Source organism: Ornithorhynchus anatinus, chromosome X1, assembly GCF_004115215.2.
Source record: "Ornithorhynchus anatinus isolate Pmale09 chromosome X1, mOrnAna1.pri.v4, whole genome shotgun sequence".
Classification (NCBI taxonomy): domain Eukaryota; kingdom Metazoa; phylum Chordata; class Mammalia; order Monotremata; family Ornithorhynchidae; genus Ornithorhynchus; species Ornithorhynchus anatinus.
In genome coordinates this window covers 90424669-90449181 of record NC_041749.1, presented here as the reverse complement: position 1 = coordinate 90449181, position 24513 = coordinate 90424669, and the positions used below count along the sequence as shown (strand labels likewise).

Genomic DNA, 24513 nt, shown 5'->3' with positions numbered 1-24513 from the left:
ACAGCAGTGGCTCAGGCCCTCAGTGGGTGCTGCAGACAAGAGGGGACAAGGGGAGGGGAGGGACTAGGTCAGCAGGTGGAAGCCCCTTCTCTGTGTTGTGGGGTCACCTTGGACCAGAGGGGCAACATCGTGGCTTGAATCTCCTTCCCCACACCACGGCAAAGCTCAACCCAGATCACCGTTTGAAGACAAGGGTGGGAAGGAGCTGGTGGGAGAAGACCACCACGACAGTCTGGGGGTAACAATAATGATGGCATTCGTGCCAGACACTGTACTAAGCGCTGGGGTGGATACAAGCAAATCGAGTTGGACACAGTTCCTGTCCCTTGTGGGGATCACCATCTCAACCCCCATTTAACAGATGAGATAACTGAGGCCCAGTGAAGCGAATTGCCCAAGGTCACACAGCAGACAAGTGGCGGAGCCAGGATTAGAATCCATGACCTTCTGACTCCCAGGCCCCTTGGCATCAAAGGCTCTCTGTACAGGGCTCCATGTTAGAGATAGTGTGGGACTCACCTCTCTGTCCCAGAGCCCAAGCCTGAGGAGAGCAAGGAGAACAGGTTCCTGTGTGTTGAGCCTGGACCCTGGGAGCTGGGTTTAGAAGGTAAGGCTGATGCCAAAATCAGCTGTGAAAGGGCCCCCTCCACAAGCAACAAGGTGGCCCTCCCTGGCTTAGGTGGAGCAGGCCTGGGCATTTTCAGGTCTGAGCTGCAGCTTTCAATCCCTCCCTGGTGCCTGAGGCACTCTTGATGCGATTGGGTCATTTTATGGTTTTCCTTACAAAGAACAGACAAAGCACAAGGGAACGGGACTCGGCCCTTTTTCTTTGGGGTAGAGGGGAATTTCTTTTGGAAATTTCCCCAAATTTTACATTCCTTGAATTTCTCATGTTCACCGGCGTTCGGGTGCACCCTTCCCTCCCTGCAAATGCTGCAGCCCCAGCGTGCAAACAAGCCGTGGCAACCGCCAAGAACTGGAGGGTTTTGTTTCCGGGTTGTGTTGCAAGTGATCTCTGGGAGGTGGAATGGCACAAGGGATTGCAAATGGAACGTTGCAGTTTCAAAATGGATAGATTCCCCCCAGTCAGGATCTTGAACCTCAAACAGGTAATTCCACAAATCCCAGTCTGAACCCCTACCCTCAGCAACAAGGGGGATGTGCAGAACTTTTCCTCTGGAGCTCTGTGAGTGTCCAGAAATGTGTTGTTTTTACTTTTTAATGATATTTGTCAAGAACTAACTACGTGACAGACACTGTGCTAGGCACTGGGGTGAATACAAGCAAATTGGGTCCTCCTTCTTGTGCGGAGGAGCCCTTCTTTAGAAAAGTTCTTATACATTAGAAGGGCAGTGTGGGTCATCCAAACTCAATTTTTCAAGGAAGTCAAAAGTAGCTTCAACATCAAAGAACATCCCAATTAAGTGAAATATTTTTTAAAGCGTCTACTAACCCAAGTCAGCTTCTGGGTGGATTAGCACGTGAAAGGAACAGTTGCATTAAAATTTTTCCCTCAAATGAGAAAGATAAGCGTGAAAATTCTTAACTCAATGCACAAGCCAGGGGATTTTCCTGAGCTTCGCAGAATCAAAGCGAGTGAAACTGGGAGGCTATTTTTTTTTCCCCTCCATAGGTATCAAGGAAGTGGAGTTCCTGGAAGCTTAGTGCTCTTAACTAATGAGGTTTGGCCTGGCCCTGCTTCATCGTTATTGATTCTTTAAAAAAAAATAAATGCTGGCCTTTTAATATGTTATCCTAATTAAGTTGGAGAACCTTCTTGAAGATGTCATCGACCCGTTCCGGGGTTTCTGATTCCAGGGCTAGTGGGAGACTTGACAGGCACAGGGAAGTCAGAGGATGTGGGTTCTAATCCTGGTTATGCCACTTGTCTGCTTTGTGACCTTGAGCAATTCACTTCACTTCTCTATGCCTCAGTAAAATCTAAAATCTGTAAAATGGGGATTAAGACTGTGAGCCCCATGTGGGACATGGACTGTGTCCGACCTGAATACCTTCTATCTATCCCAGTGGTTAGAAGGAGTGTTTGACGCATGGTAAGCGTTTAACAAATGCCATAATTATTATTATTATCTTCGACAGTCTCTTGAGCAGCCGTGTCTGGCCTCAGGCTTTTCCCATCTGCATTCCCAGCATTACCTTGAGGCTGGTTTCTAGGACTAGTATGATTATTTCTCTCACTGCCTCTCTGTTTCAAAGCACTTGCTTGAAATTTCACTTCATCTCCCAAGACTGTTTGGGATCGGTGTGGATTACTATTGACGTGAGGCATCCTTCATGGAGGAGCCCAGCTTGGGTTTGGAGGAGTTGGACATAATTTTCAAACATTTCCAGCCTAAAATAGAGGGAAAAGTTCTGATGCCCAAGTTCCAGACACTGAACTGGGTGCCTGGGAGACACTCTTTCGTAAGAAGACATGGGAATTTAGGTGGCAGCTGCCAGACAGGTCTTGTTTTAAATGAAAAATGTACTGACAGCAAGGTGAGGGGTCAGCTGGGTTACCTCAGGGCGCGGCAAGATGGACCACACAGGACCTCCTCACATAACTCCTTTCAAAGATGGCCCCCACTTTGGATCCTCTCAAAGATGGCCTCTGCCTCAAGCTCAGTTGAGGGGCAGCCACCAGGGCAGTGATGAGTTTGGGGCTGGGAAGGCCAATTTTCCTTTGCCTCAGGGCAGCCTGGTGTCTGAAGTTGACTCTAGGCGTAGGCCCTAAATGCCGGTTATCTGATGTAATGTGATTTTTGGACTGATTTCTTCTGTGTGCCAGAAAACTGATTTTTTTCTTGTAGCAAACTAGAAATTTTAATCTCTGGACATTGCCCAGCCCTTTATTAGTTGTGTCTCTTAAAATCAGGAAAAGGATCCTTTTTGCAGGGGAGAAGCTCCTCATCTTCGAGGTGAGTGGCAAGTTGCCAGTTTTCAGCTGGCATGTCCCTCTGTCCAATTCCAATATGGAATAGAAATGCTTTTATGTCTGGGTTATTTTGTTTTGTTTTCATTTTGGATGCCGAACCTCCCCTCTCCCCAGCTGCTGAATTCCACAGGTCAGATGCGGCACCAGACGTTACACTGAGCTGGGAAGGGAACATAAAGCTTCTAGAGCAAGTAGAGGGTACAGGGGTGCCCCCGGATTATAGGGGCACTCTAGGATTGTGTAAAAACCACATTTTCTGGGAAATGACACCGTTACATTACATTCTGTGCCAGGCAAACATGTGACATTACGTGAATCTCCTTAAAAGGGAGCGTCATCAGTAGCCATCTTGAGACACAATGCTGTCAATCAATCGGTGGAATTTGAGTGCCTACTGTATTCAGAGCACAGTACTAAGCACCTGAGAGAGTACAATACAGTTGACCTGCCCTGCCCTCAAGGAGTTTATGATCTCAGAGAAGGTGGATTTTCAGAAATGATGGTTATGGCTTTAATGGTTAACTCGATTTGGGCTGGGTATATGTCTAACAACTCTGTAATGTCCTCTCCCAAGTGCTTAGTATAGTACCCAGCACCCACTAAACAATCAGTCAATGCCGTTGATTGATTGGTAGGGAGGAGAAATGGTCTGGCTGATTTGAAGGGGGAGCAAATTCCAGATAGGAGGAAGGGCGTAAGGAAGGAGGAAGAATGAGGCCCAGTAAAATGGTGAGCTTAGGAGGAGTGAAGAGTGGGAATAATAATAATAATAATAATGGTATTTCTTAAGCACTTCCTGTGTGCCAAGCACTATTCTAAGCACTGGGGCAGATAGCAAGTTAATCAGGTCCGACATAGTCCCTGTCCCGGATGGGGTGCTCAGTCTAGTTGAGAGAGTAGGATTTAATCCCCATTTTACAGATGAGGAAACTGAGACACAGAGAAGTGAAGTAACTTACCCAAGGTCACACAGCAGACATGTGGTAAAACTGGAATTAGAACCCAGGTCCTCTGACTCCCAGGTCTGTGCTCTTTCTGCTAGGACACACGACTTCTGGCTGAGATGCCTCAATGATCATCAGTGCCCAGAATGAATTGAGTTAATGGAAGGAAACTCTCTCTCTATTCATAATGATCTCCCTAGCCAAGAATCCTTCTGTCAGTGGGGACTGAGGACCTCCATAAAGTGGGTATTCTCCCTCCTTAGACTAAGAAGGCCATGTGGGACAGAGATGCTGTCAATTACTGTCTGACAGACAATTACTCTCCCCTCCCTGCCAACCCTAATCGAGGGTGCATCTCCTCCAGGAGGCCTTCCCAGACTAAGCCCCTCTTTACCTCTTCTCCCACACCCTTCTGCGTCACCTTGACTTGCTCCTTCTGTTCTTCCCCCTTTCCAGCCCCATAACACTTATGTGTATATATCTGTAAATTATTTTATTTGTACTGATGCCTGTCTCCCTCCACCCCCAGACTGTAAGCTCATTGTAGGCAGGGAATGTGTCTGTTTGTTGTATTGTACTTTCCCAAGTGCTTAGTACAGTGCTGTGCACACAGTAAGTGCTCAATAAATACAAGTGAAGGAATGAATGAATGGTGTCTGCATACCACAACTCACCCCAGCCCCACCACACTTATGTTGTTGTCTTATGCTGTCGAGTCGGGTCCGACCCATAGCGACGCCATGGACACATCTCTCCCAGAATGTCCCATCTCCATCTGCAATCGTTCTGGCAGTGGATCCAGAGAGTTTTATTGGTAAAAATGCAGAAGCGGTTTACCACTGCCTCCTTCCGCACAGTAAACCTGAGTCTCAATCCTGGACTCTCTCCCATGCTGCTGTTGCCCAGCACAGGGGAGTTTTGACTTGTAGCAGATGGCCTGCCACTCGCTAGGCACTGGCCAAGCTAGGAATGGAATGGGTGGGCCTCCGCTTGACTCTCTCTCCTGTAGTCGAGACTGGTAGAATACTGGAAACTCTCCAGGTGCGACCCTGAGAGGTGCCGCACTTATGTAAATATCCTTATGCTCTACTCTTTCCTCAACCCAGAATTTATTTTGTCTGCCTCCCCCTATTGGCCTGTCCCCCTGCCCCCACCCCTTGTTGGCAGGGATTGTGTCTACCCACTCTGTCATATCGTGCCATTCCAAGCGCTTCGTCCAGTGCTCTGCACACAGTTAGCACTCGATAAATGCCATTGATTGATTGGTTGAGACTGATCCACTGTATCCGCTAGTGGACAGCTGCTATTATTTCTTCTGGGCTTTTATCAAGCAGTTTACCGTGGAATCCTAGCTACCTATGTGTTATCAATCAATCAGTAGTATTTATTGAGCCCTTAATAAGTGCAGAACACTGTTCTAAGTGCTTGGGAGAATACAGAGAACTCAGCAGTCACGTTCCCTGCCCATAATGAGCTTATGTTCAGAGAGAGTCTTTTAGTAGAAAGAATAAAAGCAAATCAAACCCCATTTGCATTTCCAACTGCACAGTCCACTCCATTCAAGTGGGTATTATGTGTACTGCAGATGAAATGAAACCTCTGTAAAAGCAAGCTCCATAGAGCGAGGAAACCAAAATACTATTGTATTACAAGGACATGGGATTCATTGGATGTAACGAGCACTCATTATGCAAGTGCTTTGGGAATTTTATAAACACTAGTTAGCTCAAGGTTGCATCAGTATATAGAGCCCTGCATAGCCTAAGGGCAGCCTCTTTGTTCTGTGGATCCCAACCTCGAGGTTGAGTTGGGACAGAATTGAAGCTGGCTGAGTACAGGCTAGGAATGGAGGCCCCCATGCTCTCTACAGCCTTTTCCATCCCAATTTGGGGAGTTTCAATCCTGATCAGGGAGAGATGCAACGCAACCTATGCGACCACTCATGAAAAGCTTTTCATGAGTACATGGTGGTTCAAGAGCTAGTGGGAGGAGGCTGGGAGCCAGAAATCAAGAAGACCTGGCTTCAAGGCCCAGCCCTGCCACTGGCCTGCCTTGTGACCTTGGACAAGTCACTTAACCTTTTAGTGCCTCAGTTTCCTCATTTGCAAAATAGGGATAAGATGCCCGCTCTCCCTCCCTTTTAGATTGTGAGTCCATGTGGGACAGGGACTGTATTTGATCTGATAATGTTATATCTACCCTGGCATTTAGGCTAGTACTTTGACATATAGGTACTCAGTAAATATAATGATGATAATAATTATGTCCCAGCCCATCTACCTAGGGCAGACTAGGGCAGGTTAATAATAATGATGGCATTTGTTAAGCACTTACTATGTGCAAAGCACTATTTAAAGCACTGGAGGGGATACAAGGTGATCAGGTTGTCCCATGTGGGGCTCACAGTTTTAATCCCCATTTTACAGATGAGGTAACTGAGGCACAAAGAAGTTAAGTGACTTGCCTAAAGTCACACAGCTGACAAGCGGTGGAGCCCGGATTAGAACCCATGACCTCTGACTCCCAAGCCCGGGCTCTTTCCACTGAGCTGTGCTTTTCAGCCTTTACAGGGTTCTACATATAGGTATGCCCAGTTCTCTTCTAGTATGAGGGAAGCAGCCTGGCCTAATTGAAAGGGCTCAGACCTGGGAGTCAAAGGACCCGGGTTCTAATCCCAGATCTGCTGTCTGCTGTGTGACCTTGGCCAAGTCATTTCACTTTTCAGGGTCTCAGTTACCTCATCTGTAAAATGGGGATAAAACACCTGTTCTCCCTCCCTCTTAGGCTGTGAGCCCCATGTGGGACAGGGACTGTGCCCGATCTGCTTATATTTTACCTATCCCAGCACTTAGTACAGTGCTTTGCACCTAGTAAGTACTTAACAAAAACCATAGTAGTTACTATTACTATTATCATCATATCTTTGCAAAACCTTGCATTCAGGAAAACCTGAACGACTTTAATGCTGCGCACATGCGCACAAGCAGTTGTTTTGCTACATGGCACGCCGAGCCTAAACAAGCTCATGTTGTTGAAAGAATGTTCCCCATCTCCCTAATTGCATTTTAGCCAAACTTTCTTTTAAATTGATATTTAACTGCTTACTTAGAAGCAGCGTGGCTCAGTGGAAAGAGCACGGGCTTTGGAGTCAGAGGTCATGGGTTCGAATCCTGGCTCGGCCACTTGTCAGCTGTGTGACTTTGGGCAAGTCACTTCACTTCTCGGTGCCTCAATTACCTCATCTGTAAAATGGGGATGAAGACTGTGAACCCCACGTGGGACAACCTGATTCCCCTGTGTCTATCCCAGCGCTTAGAACAGTGCTCGGCACATAGTAAGCGCTTAACAAATACCAACATTATTATTATTATTACTATGTGGCAGGCACTGTATTAAGCTCTGGGGTATATGCAAGCTATTCAAGTTGGACACAGTCCATGTCCCATGTGGGGCTCACAGTTTTAATCCCCATTTTACAGATGAGGTAACTGAGGTGCAGAGAAGTGAAATGATTTGCCCGTGGACACACAGCAGACAAGTGGTGGAGCCAGGATTAAAACCCAGGTCCTCCGACTCCCCTGCCCGGGCTCATTCCATTAGGCCATGCTGCTTCTCGATACTTTGTTTTGAAAGCAGTGTTATGGCAGAACTGTGTGACCTTGGGCAAGTCACTTAACTTCTCTGTGCCTCAGTTACCTCATCTGCAAAATGGGGATTAAGATTATGAGCTCTATGTGGAACATGGACTGTATCCAACCTGATGAGCTTGTGTCTATCCCAGCACTTAGTACAGTGCCTGGCACATAGCGCTTAACAGTGCCATCCAAAAAAAAAAAACTGAGTGAATATGAATTGCATTCAGTTGTTTGTGTTGTGTCTGCATGTCTCAGTGTTCTTTGGCAAGTGCCGTTTATCTCTTCCTTTCCAGATTTTAAAGTCCTTGCGTGCAGAGACCATGCCTTCTCCCCGCATTCTAAACCCTCGTAAATCCCAATTCTTCCATGCTTACACAGAGATTGACTCTTCATCAGAACCTCTTCCTGGAAGCTCAGGGGTACCCCTTGCCCCCATCCGCCCCTCAACCTCACCCCTCCCCTTCCCAAAGCAATTTTGCTAGATAGAGGCTGACACAGAACTGACCACTCCACCCCTAATGGTGCTGGCATTATTTTTAACAGGCTAGGGTTATTTTGAAATGGCACCAATTGTACAGTCTTAATCCCTGATGGACTCTGGAGCTAATGTCTCTTTCTCATCCACCAGCTGTTCCTCTTGGCCAAAAATACGATGATTGCATATTCAGGGTGGATGGTTAGAATGGGTGGGGAAGAGGAGAGCAAGATTTGTCATTTGTGGGTTTGGGTTTTGTTTTTTTTTCCAACCAATGGTTCTAAGAGCTATTTGGGGCTCTAACGGAAAAAAAAAATGCCTGGGCAGAATTGGAAGAGGCCAGGCTGAAGAAGAACCCACCTGTTTGGTACTGTCATGCCTCCCTGCTGATGTCCTGCAAACTGGACAGAATGGTGCACACAGCCCAAGGGTGCTAATCCCGAGACCTCAATCAGTGGTATTTATTGAGCATTTACTGAGTGCAGAGCACTGTACTGAGCACTTGGGAAAGAACAATACAATGGAGTTGGTAGAAGCAATCCCTGCCCCCAAGAAGCTTGCAGTTTACAGAGGGAGGCAGACATTAAAATAAATTACAGGTTGGGGAAATGACAGAATATAAGGTTATGTCCAAAAGTGCTTAAGCGGTACACAACTAAGTGCTAAGCAAGTGGGGAGGGAATGGTTCTTGGCTACTTTTTTTTTTTCCCAATGGTACTTGTTAAGCACTTACTGTGTGTCAGGCACTGTACTAAGTGCTGGGATAGCAGTTAATCAGGTTGTACACAGTCCAAGTCCCGCATGGAGCTCACAGTCTTAATCTCTATTTTACAGATGAATTAATTGAGGCACAGAGAAGTGAAGTGCCCAAGGTCACGTGGCAGACAGGTAGCAAAACTGGAGTTAGAACCCAGGTCCTTCTGACTTCCAGGACTATGCTCTATCCACTAGGCCACGCTGCTTCTCTACTTCTTAGTCGTCGTTAACTAGATTAAGGTTGCAGAAGGCTTGGGTGATTTCACTGATCAGAAGGGAATCTCTTCTCCAGGAAGGGGAGAGGGGGCCATCTCCTACATGAGACAAGGTCCCAGGCAGAGCAGAAGGATGCCACCTTGAACTTGCTCAAACCCAGATCTTATTTTTTGAGCATCATCTCCTGTTGAAGGCCTCTCCCATGGGGGGAAGGCTGCCAAGTGACTCGAGCCTGCTTCCTGTTGTTTACTGGTGCGATGAGCAGAGCAAACGGACTGATTTATTGGTGTTTCCGGTCTCATTTTGGCCCTTGCCTGCTTTAGAGCTGTGGCCTCCTCCTGGCACTGGCTGGGGCTGCCCTAGAGGATCCGGTCGTCATCGTTGGTCCACCCGATACATCTGTCCCAGATGGGCGCAGACGTGCCCCCAGGGGATTTTCCAGTCTAGACTGGGCCCAGTGGAATCCAGAGTGGCTCAGGGGAACTTGGCTGCCTTTGCACTTGCAAAGTACAAGTGCAGATCACTGGTTTGGGCTCCCTGTCAGGCAGAATGTGGAGTGAGAGGCTATGGAAGAAATGTTTTCACCCTGCATGGGGCTGTGGTCGTGCAAGGCACTTTGCTGGGGGCCGGAAACCATCTGAGCTTGTGGGGGAATGGGGAGGGGGGCTGCTGACAGTGGCTTGTCGACCCAGGAATCTAAGCTTGAGAGTCAGGGGGCCTGAGTTCTAATCCCGGCTCAGCTCACTTGCTGTATGACCTTGGACAAGTCACTTAACTTTCCTGGGCTCAGTTTCCTCATCTGTAAAATAGGAATTGAATACCTTTCCTCCCTTCCCCTTAGACCGTGAGCCCCATGTGGCACAAGAACAGTCAAACCTGATTGTCTTGGCTCTACCCAGTACTTCGTACAGTGCATTGCTTAACAAGAACTCTAAACTAAAATACTCATGATTTAAAGAGCAAATGCTACCGGAGAAGTTACCCTGGGGAATCTGGAGTAGACATATCAGTGATTTTAAATGCTGTCCCTTTCCGTCACCCACCGCCCCCACCTTCAACTCTGCCTCTACAGGAAGGAAGCTGGGACAAGTGAGGAAAAAATCAACTGGCCTTTGGGTCCCCAGGGTGTGCACTGGGTGGGATGGGGCGGTTGCCTTCTTTCTGGGGTGTTGCTCTGGCATGTCGAAGGGCCAGGCTGTGCACTCGGTGTTCAGGGAAGGAGCTACTCGGCTGGGGTATGTGCCCAGAGACTTGGGTGGTACCTCTAATAATAATAATAATAATAATAATGTTGGTATTTGTTAAGCGCTTACTATGTGCCGAGCACTGTTCTAAGCGCTGGGGTAGACACAGAGGAATCAGGTTGTCCCACGTGGGGCTCACAGTCTTCATCCCCATTTTACAGATGAGGGAACTGAGGCACCGAGAAGTTAAGTGACTTGCCCAAAGTCACACAGCTGGCAAGTGGCAGAGCCGGGGTTCGAACCCATGACCTCTGACTCCAAAGCCCGTGCTCTTTCCAGTGAGCCACGCTGCACCTCTAGTGTGATCTTCGTCATACTCCCTACGGGAAAAGCTGAGTCATCATGGGTCTGGGCTTCAGTGTTGGGGGCTTGGTGGGACTGTGGAGCGGGGGGGGGCCTATGATGCCTCCATTTGCTTCTGACTGTCTTCCCCCAGTAGCAGTTACCTTGCAGCAATTCAGACCTTTTTAAGGCTTAATTTTTATGAAGATCTTTATTGACCCACCTGGGCTTCTTCTGTGTGCCCAGGTCCCTGGGCAGTTCCTGACCAGCTGAACATCTGTTTCCATGTCCTTTCGTGACCCCTCGCCCCTGTCATAAGCAGTGGGCACATATGCGAGTACAGCCATACTGAGCCCCTGCCTTGTTTTCCCCCGCCAGGTCCTGGAGCAGGATGTGGTCCTCCAATCCATCGATCGGGCCATAGAGGCCATCCACAATGCCGCCATGAAGAATGGGGGCAAGTATAACCTGGAGCAGCGGGACGTCCTACAGTAAGTACTGAGCTGAGGGACGGGGGAGGGGTAGAAGGCAAGGTGAGTGGAGGACATGGAGCTGGTGGAAGAGCTGGTTTCTTCTGGGATAAGGGTGAGCGATGGAACTGAGCAGATGAGTCCTGCAGAAGGAGATAAGGTGTCTTCCTTGGGAGTGGCAGAGTGAGCCCAAGAGAGGCCACCTGAGCAATATCCATCCTCCCAGGTTGCTGCGTGACCTCACTGTTGTTGGAAAAAAAAAATGGCAACGTGATTAATAGCCTATCTCCCTCCTTGTTCTCTGAACATAGTGTTCTGTGAAGCGACTTCCCCCTACTCATTTGCCTCATCGCTGGTGATGCCAGCAGCCCGTAGCTATGACTCCCTCTTGCTCTCCACCACTCCCTCCTCCCTTTTCCAAGTTTCCTGGATGCTGCCAGAGTAGAGCTCCTGCTCTTTCTAAGCCTGAGTGGGCAACTCCTTGACCAAAGATTCTAGGAGTCAAAGGATTTTTTCACTGGGTATGCTTAGGAGCCACAGAGACATCTGTGGGAGTGTGTATGTGTTGCATGCACACGCTTTGGGTTGAGGTTTCAGATGAATCCTCTGCTTCAGTGCTTCTGCCTTGGAGTTGCAGCCGTCAGGGAAGATATTTTCCCATGAGCCTTTCTACCTGCCGGGAGTTGAACTGCTTGGACAGAGCCCAGCTTGAATTTTAACCTAGTGCCAGTGGATTCATTCCAAGGCATCGATCCTAAGTAGCGGAGGTGAGGGGCGGGCCGTCAGAAACGGCAGGAGATGAGGCTGGAAAATAGGGGGACCGGAGGGCTCCGATTAAGTGTGACTCATAAATGATTTCCATTCACAAAGCCCTTGTTTTCCTTCCTACCCACAGAGGTGCTCTTTGGAGTTCATTGGAACTGGATGTGGTCTAGTTTGAGAGAAGTGGCCGTGGAACATGTCAGGCAGCCTCTCTCCTGACCTGATTGTTCCTTCCTTACGTGATCCTCCCCATCCATCTCTTTCCCATTTGTTCCCCTCTGGGCAAGGGGCCACTCTGATTCCCAGAGTCTCTGACCACCCCATTCCAAGGCAACAACCTCCATCTCCCTCACGGCCTCCCGCCCCATGAGTTAGTGCTTTCTCTGGTAGCCTGGGAGGCTTTGATGCTGACCATGGCTGACACGTGCTCCTGAACCTTTAACTCTATGTTCCCTTCCTCAGGAAGCTGATCCACCATCGAAAGGAAACCTTGTCCCGCAAAGGCCATGCAGCCACTAGTCAGGTGACAATGACCCCATCTTCCAGTGATCATCACCTGGATGCCACCCGGCAGCCTAATGGGGTATGCCGGACTGGCTATGAGCGACACCACAGCCTGCCCACCTCGGAGTTCCTGGGAGAGGATGACGGCCTCTATCAGGTAATCCTGGCCTGGCCTCCTCTTGCCAACTCTGCCTTTTGGAGCTCGGCTCCTTGCATCACAGCTCTGGTCATCTTCCCTCCCCGAGGAGGTAGGGCTCTTCAGTCTCGGCGATGCAGGCTGAGAGAGGTCGGGTCGAAGTTTCCAAACCGTGATAGGGGTGGATGGGGCTAACGGAATTTTGTTCACCAAGTCCCATGGCACTTGGGTGCGTGGACCCCCGCTGAAGCTGAAAGGTTCAAAGCAACAAAAAGAAACACTTTGCCCAGCGGGGGATGAACCTGTGACATTTGTTACCTGTCACATGGTTCCTCCAAGCATCTTCCAAGCCACCGTGGGAGACCAGGTCTCGGGCTGGGTGACCCAGTAGTGGCACTCCTGGTGGTCTTGTGTGGGGTAGAGCACCGCGTGCCTCAGGCCCAGCCCCCAGGCCCCTCGTCTATAGGGTGGGGTCAGGCCAGGGTCAAGTGACACCTTCCACAATTCCTCTGTTTTGGGGGATTTTGAGCTGGGAAGGAGGCACAACTGTGGTGTTACCGTTCCCGGGCAGCTGTTCGCACATATGTAATTGTTCCAGCCATCTACTTGTTCCAGGAAACCCACTCTACCACTACTGTGCACAGCCACCGGGCCTGCCCAGTTGCAACAAGTGAAAGTGAGCCGGGCTCATTTCCTGACTGGCTAGGCACTTGTCCACCGCGAACCAGTTTGGGACTGGACAGTACGTGTTGGACCAGGCCAAGATTTTGAGCCCAGGCAGGGTTCTACTGTGCATTCTACTGGGGAACGAATGCCAGCTGCTCCTCACCCCAGAGGTGACCGAATTTCCAAGGCAGACAAAATGGAAAGAGCGGGGTGGGAGTGAGAGAGAGAGAGAGAGAGAGAGAGAGAGCGTGTGCACGCATGCCTCTGTCTAGGATGGTTCAGCAAAGAGGCCACAATTCAGGTCCAATTCTTGTTTCTCGATTGGGGGAGAAGAAGAGCATCCTTCAGTCTTCTCCTCATCTTCCCTTACTCGTACTCCTCTGCTCACTGACTCTGAGAGATCCTCCTGAATCTCAGGCTTACCTGCACCTTCCAGGCATGGCTTCAAGCAGTGGATTGTGCTGGAAGCCAGGAAGGAAGCAGGAAAACCTGGAGCCACACCTTGTTTCCTTGGCTGAGGGGAAAGGGCTAACAGAGTCAGGACACTGGATATTTAGAGTCGAATTGGCCATGGATAAGGCCGGGATAGGGAGGCCCTGTGCTCTGTCAGCAGGTCTTCAAACAGAAGAGGTTTTGGTTTGGACAGAGGGATGGGTCTCTGGGCAGTGAGGTCACTTGGCCAATTATGGAGTGAGTCCTAAACTCAGAATACTAACCTTATTATCACCCACTATTTCCTTAGCACCTCTTCTGTACAGACAGCAGTCCTGATGTGGCTGCCCTCACTCATACTGTGAGCTCTATGAGGGACTTGATTACCTTGTATCTACCCCAGTGCTTAGTATAGTGCTTGGCACATAATAAGTGCTTAACAAATCCAAATATTATTATTATTATTATTGAGACAGGAGGAGAGACTGGAGACGGGAGCTAAGCAACAGCCACTTTTCCTTCAGGCTAACATCACTTCCCTTCCTCCTCTGCCTTCTTCCCCAGGGGAAGGGGTTCCCTTCTCCTGGAGGAGTCCTGGAAGAGTTCCATCCCTTTCCACCACTATCATCGGGCATGGAGAAGAGGGGGCCCTTCAGCCCTGCTTGGTTGGGGGTGAGGCCTGGCGGAAACACAGTGGCTTCTGCACTAGAGAAATACATCCTTTTCTCCTCGTGCAGCTTGGACCTTTCACTTATCTGGCTTTCCACTTGCCCAGCTCCACAGAGTGCTGATGTAGGCGACCCAGGCTCCCACCCTGCTGCTGCTTGTGTAAGCGGGCTGGGTTGGGTCAGGCACTTCGAGGAGGGAAGATGTGATGTGATTCTAGCTGCCGGGAGGGTGGGTGGGTAGGCTGGGGGCGGCAGTGCGCAGCCCACTCCTCATGCAGCTCCCCCTGGAGCCTTTGGCACAGCTGCCCTCAGAGCTGTCTCCTGGGCCAAATTCTTACCATTTTTAAAGGGGTGAGAAGGTACCCCTGGCTTTCAGCCAGCCTGGCCCTCCCTGCTAGTGTTTCAGCTTCCAGACCATTGGTGAGAAGAGCTGCAGATTAACAGGGAGCTCCCCTTGGCAGGGATCACTTTCACCATCATCCCCTCCCATCCCTCCTCCCGCTTCTCTTCCCCGGGACCCCTTGCTACTTGCTCCCCGAGAAGCGCTCCTGCCTACCTCCTGTTCCTTCACCAGATAGAACTTTCCAGAGCAAGAGACAAAATCTTTTAGATGGACTCTGCCAGTGGCCTTGTTGGCGTCAGTACTACCTGGGAAGGATTTAGGGCCGTGCAGCCTTCAGAGCTTCTGAATGGTAGTTAAAATCAATCAGTGGTATTTCTTGAGCGCTTACTGTGTGCAGTGCACTGTACCGAGCACTTGGGGAGAGTACGATACAGTTGGGAGACACCTTCCCTGCCCTCAAGGAGCTTGTAGAATTAGACCCAGGATCATCAGATTGACACAGTCCCTGCCACTGTCCCACACAGGGCTCACAATCTCCCTTAACCATTTATCCTATTTGAAAAACTTTTGTCAATGGGTCCCAGGAAGGAATAACGGGGATCGTGTCCGTGCCGTTCCGCCAAAGGGAGGTTGCGGGGGAAGGTCTCCTCCTCTGAGATTCCCTGCAGATTCCCTCTGATCCCTTCCCCTGTCAGGACCCTGACCTCTAAAGCCATCCCCGGGCCCTTGACCCTTGGTTTTTCTGCAGTGAATATACTCCAAATCAGTGCCCAGGAGCCTCTTCCCTCTCCCCATCCCTAGAGCCATTGAGAAGTATGAGATTGAGCCTGCCACAAGGGGCGGTGGGAGGCAGGAGGGGAGGAGAATGGGTGGCATCTGATTAAGGAGTTGTGGAGAAGCGGGGCTAAGAAGAGAGAACACATTTGACAGGTCTACAGGAAGTTAACAGACACTCCCATGGCTGAACTAGCAATTAAGCCTGCACTGCTTTGCCCTGTCAGTGGGAGGGAGAAAGGGAGGAACAGCCTGGTTTCAGCTTTGTTCTTGCCAGGCAGGGTCTTTTAGCATCCACCCTTCCAGAAACAGCCCACCACCCTGGAGTAGAGCCACAACCAGAGCTCCAGTGCATGCTGGGTGACTGCTTTCCCAAGGAGTGAGGGACATTGCTCCTGGTTGCCGTTGATTTTTCTTATCTGTTCCTTTCCAGATCCCACCCCAGCCTCGTCGGGCTGCCCCGATAACACCTCCCCCACCTGAGAAGCGTAGGAACGCGCAGATGGTGGCCTCTGGAAAAAGTAAGGAAGAAGTTGGGGCTATCTTTTAAGTCTTGGTCTGTTGGCATTTCAGCCAGGTTGGAGCCAGATGTTCTTTGGGGTTTTTCTGTTTTTTTGTTTCTTTATGGTGTTCGTTAAGCGCTTACTGTGTACCAGGCACTGTTCTAAGCACTAGGGTAGATAAAAGGTAATCAGGTCCCACATAATGCTCACGGTCTTAATTCCCATTTTACACGTGAGGTACCTGATGTACAGAGAAGTTAAGTGACTCGTCCAGGGTCATAAAGCGGATAAGTGGCGGAGCCAGGACTAGAACCCAGGTCCTTCTAATTCCCAGGCCTGTGCTCTAGCCACTAGGCAGTGCTGCTCCTCCAGATGTGGGAGGACGTGGGAGCTGGTGGTAGTTCTGGCTCACAGGTGCAGGGGTGTAGCCTTGAACCTCTCTTCATGTTGGCCTTCGGGTTGACCGAAAAAACAAGCCCACATGGTAGGTCCAGAGTTAGTTAAGGGATCACGATCGAGCTGTTCAGCTGCCAACAAGCAGGGAGCCCTGGACATTCATTAAACACTTGGCCACTCTGATAGGCAGTACTCATCGAATCAAACCCTCAAATGAAGATCTTTTGATGGGATGGGGGTTTTGCATTTCAGGCTGTAGAAAATAATTTTTGCAGTGTCCCTTTGTCCAAACCCAAGATTATTCTGATGTCATTATGGGGGTGGTATGAAAGTGACGTTGCTAATTTTTTTAACCTTATAGCCACGGCTTTGCAGGAAAGCTACCCAAGATCACGATTAAAGGTCTGCATCTCCCACCTATTTTAAGCTCTGTGGTGCTGGGATTGATCAAGAATTATCGCCCCACACTGCTCAGAATGACAGCCTTGCTAGATGTGTGTTCAAAGCAGAAAGCAATTAATGAATTTCGAAGTGGGGAAGAGTTCCCCCCAGGGAATCTTTTTAGGCATTTAAAGAATGTGCATGCCTGCTCAAACATTGACGAGAGCACCGTTAGATGTTGGCTAAAGTGTTCCCTCAGAAGTGAGGAAATCGATGCTAGACCTTGAAGTGGTCAGCCACGTAAACCAAAGGTTGGAGTGCTGTGCTCATTAAGCAAGATGACCACATCAAACCATCTAAGTTGGCTGTGGCAGTGAGTATTGGATAGCCAGTGGGCATACGCCTCACTCAAGAACGCCTCCAACTGCAGGATTTGTGTGCTGAATTCCAAGACTGTTGATGGATGAGCCCAATTTAAATCAGCTATATAAGCACTCAAAGAGTTCCAAAGTTATAAGCATTTGAAGAGTTTGGAAGATGAACTAACAAAGGGGAGGAATTTTTACTGTGCCTTTAGTCTGGGGATGAGACCCAGTTGATGGCCACTGAAGAGGCACCAACATCACAGGAGTGAGGTGTCTTTTTATCTATCAATCAGTGGCATTTATTGAGCTCTCATTATGTGCAGAACACTGTACTGAGCACTTGGGAGAGTACAGTACATCAGAATTAGCACAAGGATGCTAACGTGCTTCTACTTGTAATTTGTGCGTCCAAGTGCCTAGAACAGTGCGCTGTACTCAGGGTGCTGCTGCAAACAGTCACTGGCAAGTAAATGCAGAACAGTCGATCGATCCATCGTTTTTATTGAGTGCTTACTGTGTGCAGAGCACTGTACTAAGCGCTTGGAAGAGTACACTGTAACAGAGTGGGTAGACACATTCCCTGCCCACAAGGAACTTACAGTCTAGAGGAAAAAAGCCCTCCCCCAGAGGCATCGATATTTTGGAGCTGAGAGGGGATCCCAGTGGTGGGTGTTATGACTAAGGGTTCCTCAATTAACACAGAGCATATTAACCCAAGATATTAAGGGACCCGAAACCACCCAGGAAATACTCGTCCTGCTTGGAACCTAAACCGAGTGCTTCTGCTGCCTGACGGTACCCGGCCTCGCACTGGCCGCTCACACGGTAAGTGACCGTGGCCTTTGAGTGGACTGTCCTTCCCCTCCTGCTTAAGGAGCCAGTCTTGCCACCACAGATCAATGGGTCCTTCCAACAGTACAGGATAAGTTACATGAGCAAAGTTTTGAAAAAGACAATTCTGAAGATTCATGCTTTGTCACAGTAGTGTGACCAGGGGTTTTACAGTCCTCGGCTCAGTGTTGACACAAGTGCATCGGAGCAGATAAATAACTTAATATGTGCCGCTGAAGTGGGCTTAGTCCATGAAGTTTTCTTTTGTTTTTGTGTAGTGAGAAATAAAATAAGGAACAATCCTTTCATACCAACCCTCGTAATTTATGTGTATTCCAAAATACAGCACTTTATATTCATAACTAAAAATGAAATCATCTTGAACAAGTCTCATCATCATCATCATCATTGTGATATTAGTTAAGTGCTTATTGTGTATTGAGTGCTGGAGTAGATCCCAGATAATCACGTCGGACGCCGTCCCTATCCTTCATGGGGTTCACGGTCTTAGTGGAAAGGAGAACAGAGGAGGAAACAGGCCCAGAGAAGCGAAGTGACTTGCCAAAAGTCACCCAGCAGCCAAGTGGCAAAGCCAGGATGACAACTCAGGTCCTCTGATGCCCAGACCCAGGCTTTTTCCTCTCATGTGACCAACCGAGATCAGACCATACTTAGTAGGCCAGAGAGAATCCGATTGGGTGTCTGTTGGCAAAGCTAAAATGCAACAAAGCCTCTTGTATTCATTCTTGACCGTCTCAGAAGACTGTCGTGACCTAACAGAGCCACAAAGATTTCACGAGGCCTCGTGGCAGTTAAACAAGAATAATAGTCAAAAATAATAATAATTGTGATATTTAACTGCCTCCTGTATGCCGAGCATCGTACGAAGCGCTGGGGCAGATACAAGAAGAGCAGGTCCCACGTGGGGCTCACAGTCTCAGTAGGAGGGAAAACGGGTATCGAATCCCCATTTTGCAGGTGAGGGAACTGAAGCACGGAGAAGCCAAGTGACTTGCCCAAGGTCACACAGCAACCAAGTGGCAGCGCCACACATTAGAACCCAGGTCCTCTGATGCCTGGGCCACGTCGCTTCTCAAACAAGGACATTTACGGAGAAGCATCGTGGCTCAGCGGAAGGAGCCCGGGCTGGGGAGTCAGAGGTCATGGGTTCTAGTCCCGGCTCAGCCGCCTGTCAGCTGTGTGACCTTGGGCAAGTCACTTAACTTCTCCGGGCCTCAGTGACCTCATCTGTAAAATGGGGATGAAGACTGTGAGCCCTGCGTGGGACAACCTGATTACCTTGTATCTCCCCCTGCGCTTAGAACAGTGTTTGACCCATAGTAAGTGCTAACGAATACCAACATCATTTTTACGAGTATTACGTCCCGGAACCCAGCGACCCCATGCCCGCTGTTCCTCCCTCTTCCCACCTGAAAGAGGATCTAGAGCTCTTCGCTCTGCCTTGCCCTCCCCCCGAGGAAAAAACCCAGAGCTGATTTGAGATCCTTTCGGGCCCCAGGCCGTTAACCCAGGAGCTTAAGGCACGCAACTCCTCCAACTTTTTGGAGAAGTCTACTCGTGACCAGCAGGAGGAGCCCCAGGTTAAGCCAACAGCTTCGGGCCCCTCAGAACCGAGCTGCCCTTTTTTTCCACCCCCCGCCGAGTGCATCTGGCTCTTTGTTTGGCCAGATCAGATGATGAGAAATTTTCAGCATTGTCTTCATGACAGTGGTGTGCCTCTCCTTCCCCCTGCCCGTACCCAGGCTCAGTGAGAGCTGTGTTATTGCCCAGAAAGCGCAGTGCTCAGCCAGCCGCATGCCCAGGTGCCCCCTCTCCCGGCTTTGGTGCGCTCCAGGGAAAGAGAACATCATGACAGGTGGTGATCACAATTCATCTGTCATGACTAAATATCCCAGATCAACTACATTTATATGCATGTCTCTCTGTGTTCATCTCCGCGTCCCCATCACAAACGATCTCTCCTCTCACCCCCTCCCCACACGTTCTGTGCATAGATATGTTGCATAAACGTATATTTTGTACATTCTGCAAGCTTGCCTTTTTTCCCCCCGATGGTATTTAAGCACTTACTATGGTCCAGGCACTGTACTAAGCGTTGGGGTAGATGCGAGCTAATCAGTTTGGACGTAGTCCATGTCCCCCATAGGGCTCACAGTCTTAATCCCCACTTTGCAGATGAGGTAACTGAGGCACAGAGAAGTTAAGTGACTTGCCCGAGGTCACACGGCGAACAAATGGCAGAGTCAGGATTAGAACCCGCCATACGGGCCTGAATGATCCTTGTCTGTGCAACCTCAGAGATAAGTGCAGCCCCTGAGGACACATAATTAGAATAATAATAATAATAATGGTGGTATCTGTTAAGCGCTTACTATGTGCAAAGCACTGTTCTAAGCACTGGGGGTGGTACAAAGTGACCAGGTTGTCCCACTGGGGCTCACAGTCTTAGTCCCCATTTTACAGATGAGGTAACTGAGGCACCGAGAAGTATAGGGACTTGCCCAAAGTCACCCAGCTGACAAGTGGCGGAGCCGGGATTAGAACCCATGACCTCTGACTCCCAAGCCCACGCTCTTTCCACTGAGCCTCGCTGCTTCTCTAAGATGGCATTGCCCCGCTGGTGTCAGAGTTCCCAATCTTTTTTGGGCAAAGTTCCTTGAATACCAGACCGAATTGCACTGCCCCTTAAAAATAGCCACCCACCCACCCACAGCTTCCCCGCTCAGGCCTCAACCGAGCCACCACACCCTATCTTCTCCTGCGGTCCGTCGCCTCCCCCTCCCCCCCATCTCCATCTCCCGCACACTTTCAGAAACCCAGTTCTAGGACAAGAGAGTCATTTGGCCCATGTACCAGTTCTACAAAGGATGTAAGCGAGTGTCTAACCGGAGGGAAAAAACCTGTTCTATTCCCCCGTTAAATTTGTCTTGTACAACTGCAAAGCCTTTGAAGATAATCCACCTCTCTAGAGCAGCATTCCGTTCCCCTCTCCTTCCTGGAGAGGTTATTGCACCAGAATACTCGAGAGAAAACTAGTGCAATTTTGCTGTGAGATAAGTGAGCCAGGAAGAGGAGTTAAACTGCTTTGGTGGCAGCCTTAATGGACTCAGTTGGGGGGGTTTGTTGTTTCCCTTTGATGCTGAGACTGAGGGGTTTTTTTTTTTAATTGTTCCCTTTTCAGATGCTGTGGAAATCCCCTCCGGATCGGTGTCTAGCGCCTCCTCCGTAAGCACGACGTCCCTGGACACTCTGTATACGGGGTCCAGCATGTCCGAGCCAGGCCCCACCACAGCCAGGTCCAGCCCTGCCAACACCCCTCCCCCTGTCCCCAGCCGCAGCGCCCACACCTCTATCTCCCGAAGCCTAGATCTGGGCCCTCCGACCCAGGGCGCTTCCTCCAGCGGGGAGGCCGCTAACCCTCTCCAGGCAAAGAGAGCCGCCCCAGAGATCCCACCGGGAGAAGAGCCCCAAAGCCCTGCGATTTCGGAGGAGGAGCAGCCCAAGAGGACGGCTTCGGCTTCCCATGCTGGCCTGGAAGCCTTCGACTCCCTATGCCTCGACGATGAGAAAAAGGCCGGGGCGGAGGTGCCAGAGCCTGAATCCCCTGGCCCGTCCGTGTCCGTCCCGAAGACGATCGGAGCTGAGCTGATGGAGCTGGTTCGCCGAAACACCAACCTCAGCTACGACCTGTCCCGGGTGGCCATTGGTGTGGTCGTTGGCCATATCCAGAGCTCCATTCCCGCCACCAATGGCATCATGGAGCAGATTCTCATCTCACTGGTGGAGAGTAAGGTAAGAGAAGGAGTTACCCTTCTCAGAGGGAGCAACCGAAATCTCTTGTTGCTAATCCCCAAATTGCTACCTAGGCGGGAGAGTGAAGATGGGAAGAGGATTGGCCTGTGTCCCCTGCTAAAAGAGTGACAGGAGGCTTACTTATGGAGAGGGGAGAGTTGGAAATGATAGGGAAAGCAGGAAGCCCAGCAGGCAACCTGGGGGTTAGCAGGAGGTTGGCGACGCCCATTATCTCCTTGTTCTTCAGGCGGTAGAGTAAGAGCCGTGCCCTAGGCGGGCAGGGCTGCGAGTCACATCTAATGATCCTTTCAGGGCTTGTTGCGGGGACCCTGTTGCACAGGCTCGGGGAGAAGTAGGGAGGCTGCAGTTACCTGCCGCAGTAGAGACCATGTGTGTTAGATGTGGGTCAGATTCCTAAGTATCTTACCCATTGCTCTAGTATAAGCCCCGGAGGAGACGTGTTCCTGAGGACTTGCCATCCCCAGACTTCCTCCTCTCCGACCGCAATGGACGAGGATCTTGGTCCGACTTCTCTGCTAAGGGAGTAAAGAAGGTTACTCACGGGGAGGTGAGAGTTGAGAACTCCACAGCAGAGCCTAAATAACAGGGCTTCTGCCCTTACCCCTGTTTTCAGCAAGTACGGGGAGAGGACTGTTTTAGGGGAAGCAGACTGTGCCTCACTTGATCTTAACCCTGGAGCGGAGGATGGCAAACTGAGCCATCCCTGGGGCAAGTTAAACCTGAGGGGGAGTGGGGGTGGGAGGTGGAGAGAGAGAGGAGGGGGCGGGGGGGAAGACAGGGACATTTAGACTTGAGAAAAACATCCAAGGAGCAACAGCTAGGGTGACTTGTCTGGGGAGCATGTGGTCCTCTACACAGAAGTAACAGTGATGTGGGGAAGCCTCTTTGAGTGAGTGTCCAAGGAGCCAGCCTGCATTCTGGGAAGAGGCACCTCAATCTTTCTGTTCTTGAACGGGTGGATGTCATAAGGGTTGGTTACGGCTGAACACGACATGATTTGAGGTCAATAGGATAAAGAGATTCCCAGGAGGCAGGCAGCCCGAGAAGGGTATTTCTCAAAGGGAGCAAAGTAGGGGAAATAAGCCCAAGAGCTGGGCATGGTGTCGTCTGCAAAGCCATTCAAACCCCACACTCGTTATTGGGCTAATAGGGACCCAGAGACGGCATGACAGATTGTAATTCCATTGGAACTGAAAAAGGCCAGGAGCAGAGGGCGGTCGGGGTGGGAAGGGGCGGTCCCAAGAGGGAAAGTGCACAGGGAATCAAAAGACCCCATTCTGGCAGCAAAAGCAGGGGCGGAGCTGCAAGGGTACTGTCATTGAGGGCTGCAAGGGAAAGATAAGGACAGCCGGGAAGCTGAACAAGTTCAGGCTGCCAAAAGCGGTAAGGGGAGTAAGAGAGGCTCTTAAAGATAATCACGGAGAAGAGAGATGCTAGAGTGAAAATCACCCAACTAATAAATGAGAGAGAAGACATTAACAATGGCTCCAAAATGGCCGAGCGGTTGAACTGCTTTTAAAGATTTGTCTTTCAATCAAAGAGTGGGGATGAACAATTAGGAATTAATGTATTCCTTTTTTTAATGCCCAGGTTCAGGAATGCCTGGGCAAGATTGAATAAGTGGTCTCCTGGCACCAGGGCCAGCCGAAGGGCATCCCAGGAAGCACAATGTTTATATTTGCGTACGTAACCGTACTAAACCTAAGGCAGTTATTTAATTTTGGTTAAGGAGCAACAAGGAAGATTGGCAAGGCTGCCAACCCAAGCAGTCGGTACTTGTTGGAGGAGCCACCCAGGCAGACTTGCTGTATTTATAAAGATTGTTGGTTGTGATTTGTTGGGGGTGGGGGGTGGGGAGCTGCGTGCCATTTTCCTGTCACACAGTTCTGAGTGGCAAAGCAACCTCGTCACGTCAGTAGAGGAAATAAGGGGAAAAATAACCCATTAGATAAGTAAGGGCTAGTGGTGAGAACTCAGATCTGGGATCTGGTCCCAGCTCTACCACTGACCTTCCAAGGAGACCATGAGCCAGTCGCTTAGCTTCTCTGTGCCTCAGTTTCCTCTTATCAAAGGGAGATTCAATACCTGCCTCTTCCTACCTTTCAGGGATATTGTGGATAAAATGAGATGAGAAAAAGCTTTGGAAAAATAAGTGTTCTACAAATTCAAGGTATTATCATTGCTGCCGTTACTATTACTATTATTATTTTGTATTATTATTTGCAACATTCACCGAGAGCAACTGAGCTCAGGGAGATTGTGGAGGTAATGTGGATTTGCAGGGATGAGCAGTTGATTAAATTCCCTCTTGCTAACTTGAGTTACAACCCCAAAGAGAAAATTCCTAGTCAGTGATGGAGATCAAAGTCCCACTGCTGATGGCCAAATGAAAGTGCAAAGATGTATTTTATTAAGGACATAGAAGGAATTCCAAGTACAGGACTGTTTATCATCCAGTGACCCAAGCCTCATCCCCAGAGAACCAGTGTCCATCCTCGTGGTTTAATATTTACGGAACACCAGCAATGCTCTGGGTATGGTACAAGACAAAGGCAGAAACGGTAAATTCTGTCCTGGAGACTTATGGTCCAAACTGGTCATTTAATCATTTCTATGGGTCAGAGTTGCAAAGTTTTGGAGTCAAAGCCTCCAGGGTGGTAGTTTTCTCACTGAGTAAGAAGGAGGCCCCTTTTACTCTGGTTTTGATGTGAATCTGTCTCCTGCATTTTGTGTAATCTTCCTGGCTGGCTCTGGTTGGGTTGGCTGATTTTAAAGGTGCAAACTGTCCTGAAACTGCTCCTATCCATAGTTCTCTCCAGACCTCATAGCTTGAAGGAACTCATAGGTGCTGAACTTTCATCTGGGGGAGGAGGGAGGAAGGGGGAGTTACCTGGAACAGGGAAGACCCAGGGCCTGGACTGCCCTCAGGCATCAACCCACTCAGAAATAATAATAATAATG

General features: G+C 49.6%; 1 protein-coding gene and 1 non-coding gene across 2 annotated transcripts in view; one reads left to right on the top strand and one right to left on the bottom strand.

Annotated features, from left to right (window-relative positions):
- NCKIPSD (NCK interacting protein with SH3 domain) overlaps nt 1–24513 on the top strand; it is a 76914-nt gene that overhangs the window by 23640 nt on the left and 28761 nt on the right. Inside the window, exons 2-5 of the mRNA XM_029051467.2 lie at nt 10866–10978; nt 12182–12380; nt 15676–15763; nt 20921–21531. Coding sequence (XP_028907300.1) covers nt 10866–10978; nt 12182–12380; nt 15676–15763; nt 20921–21531 — 1011 coding nt within the window. The remainder of the gene's footprint in view (nt 1–10865; nt 10979–12181; nt 12381–15675; nt 15764–20920; nt 21532–24513) is intronic.
- LOC114807258 lies at nt 4801–4938 on the bottom strand. Its single transcript, XR_003755309.1, has one exon. It is a non-coding gene; the product is annotated as a small nucleolar RNA SNORA7 (small nucleolar RNA).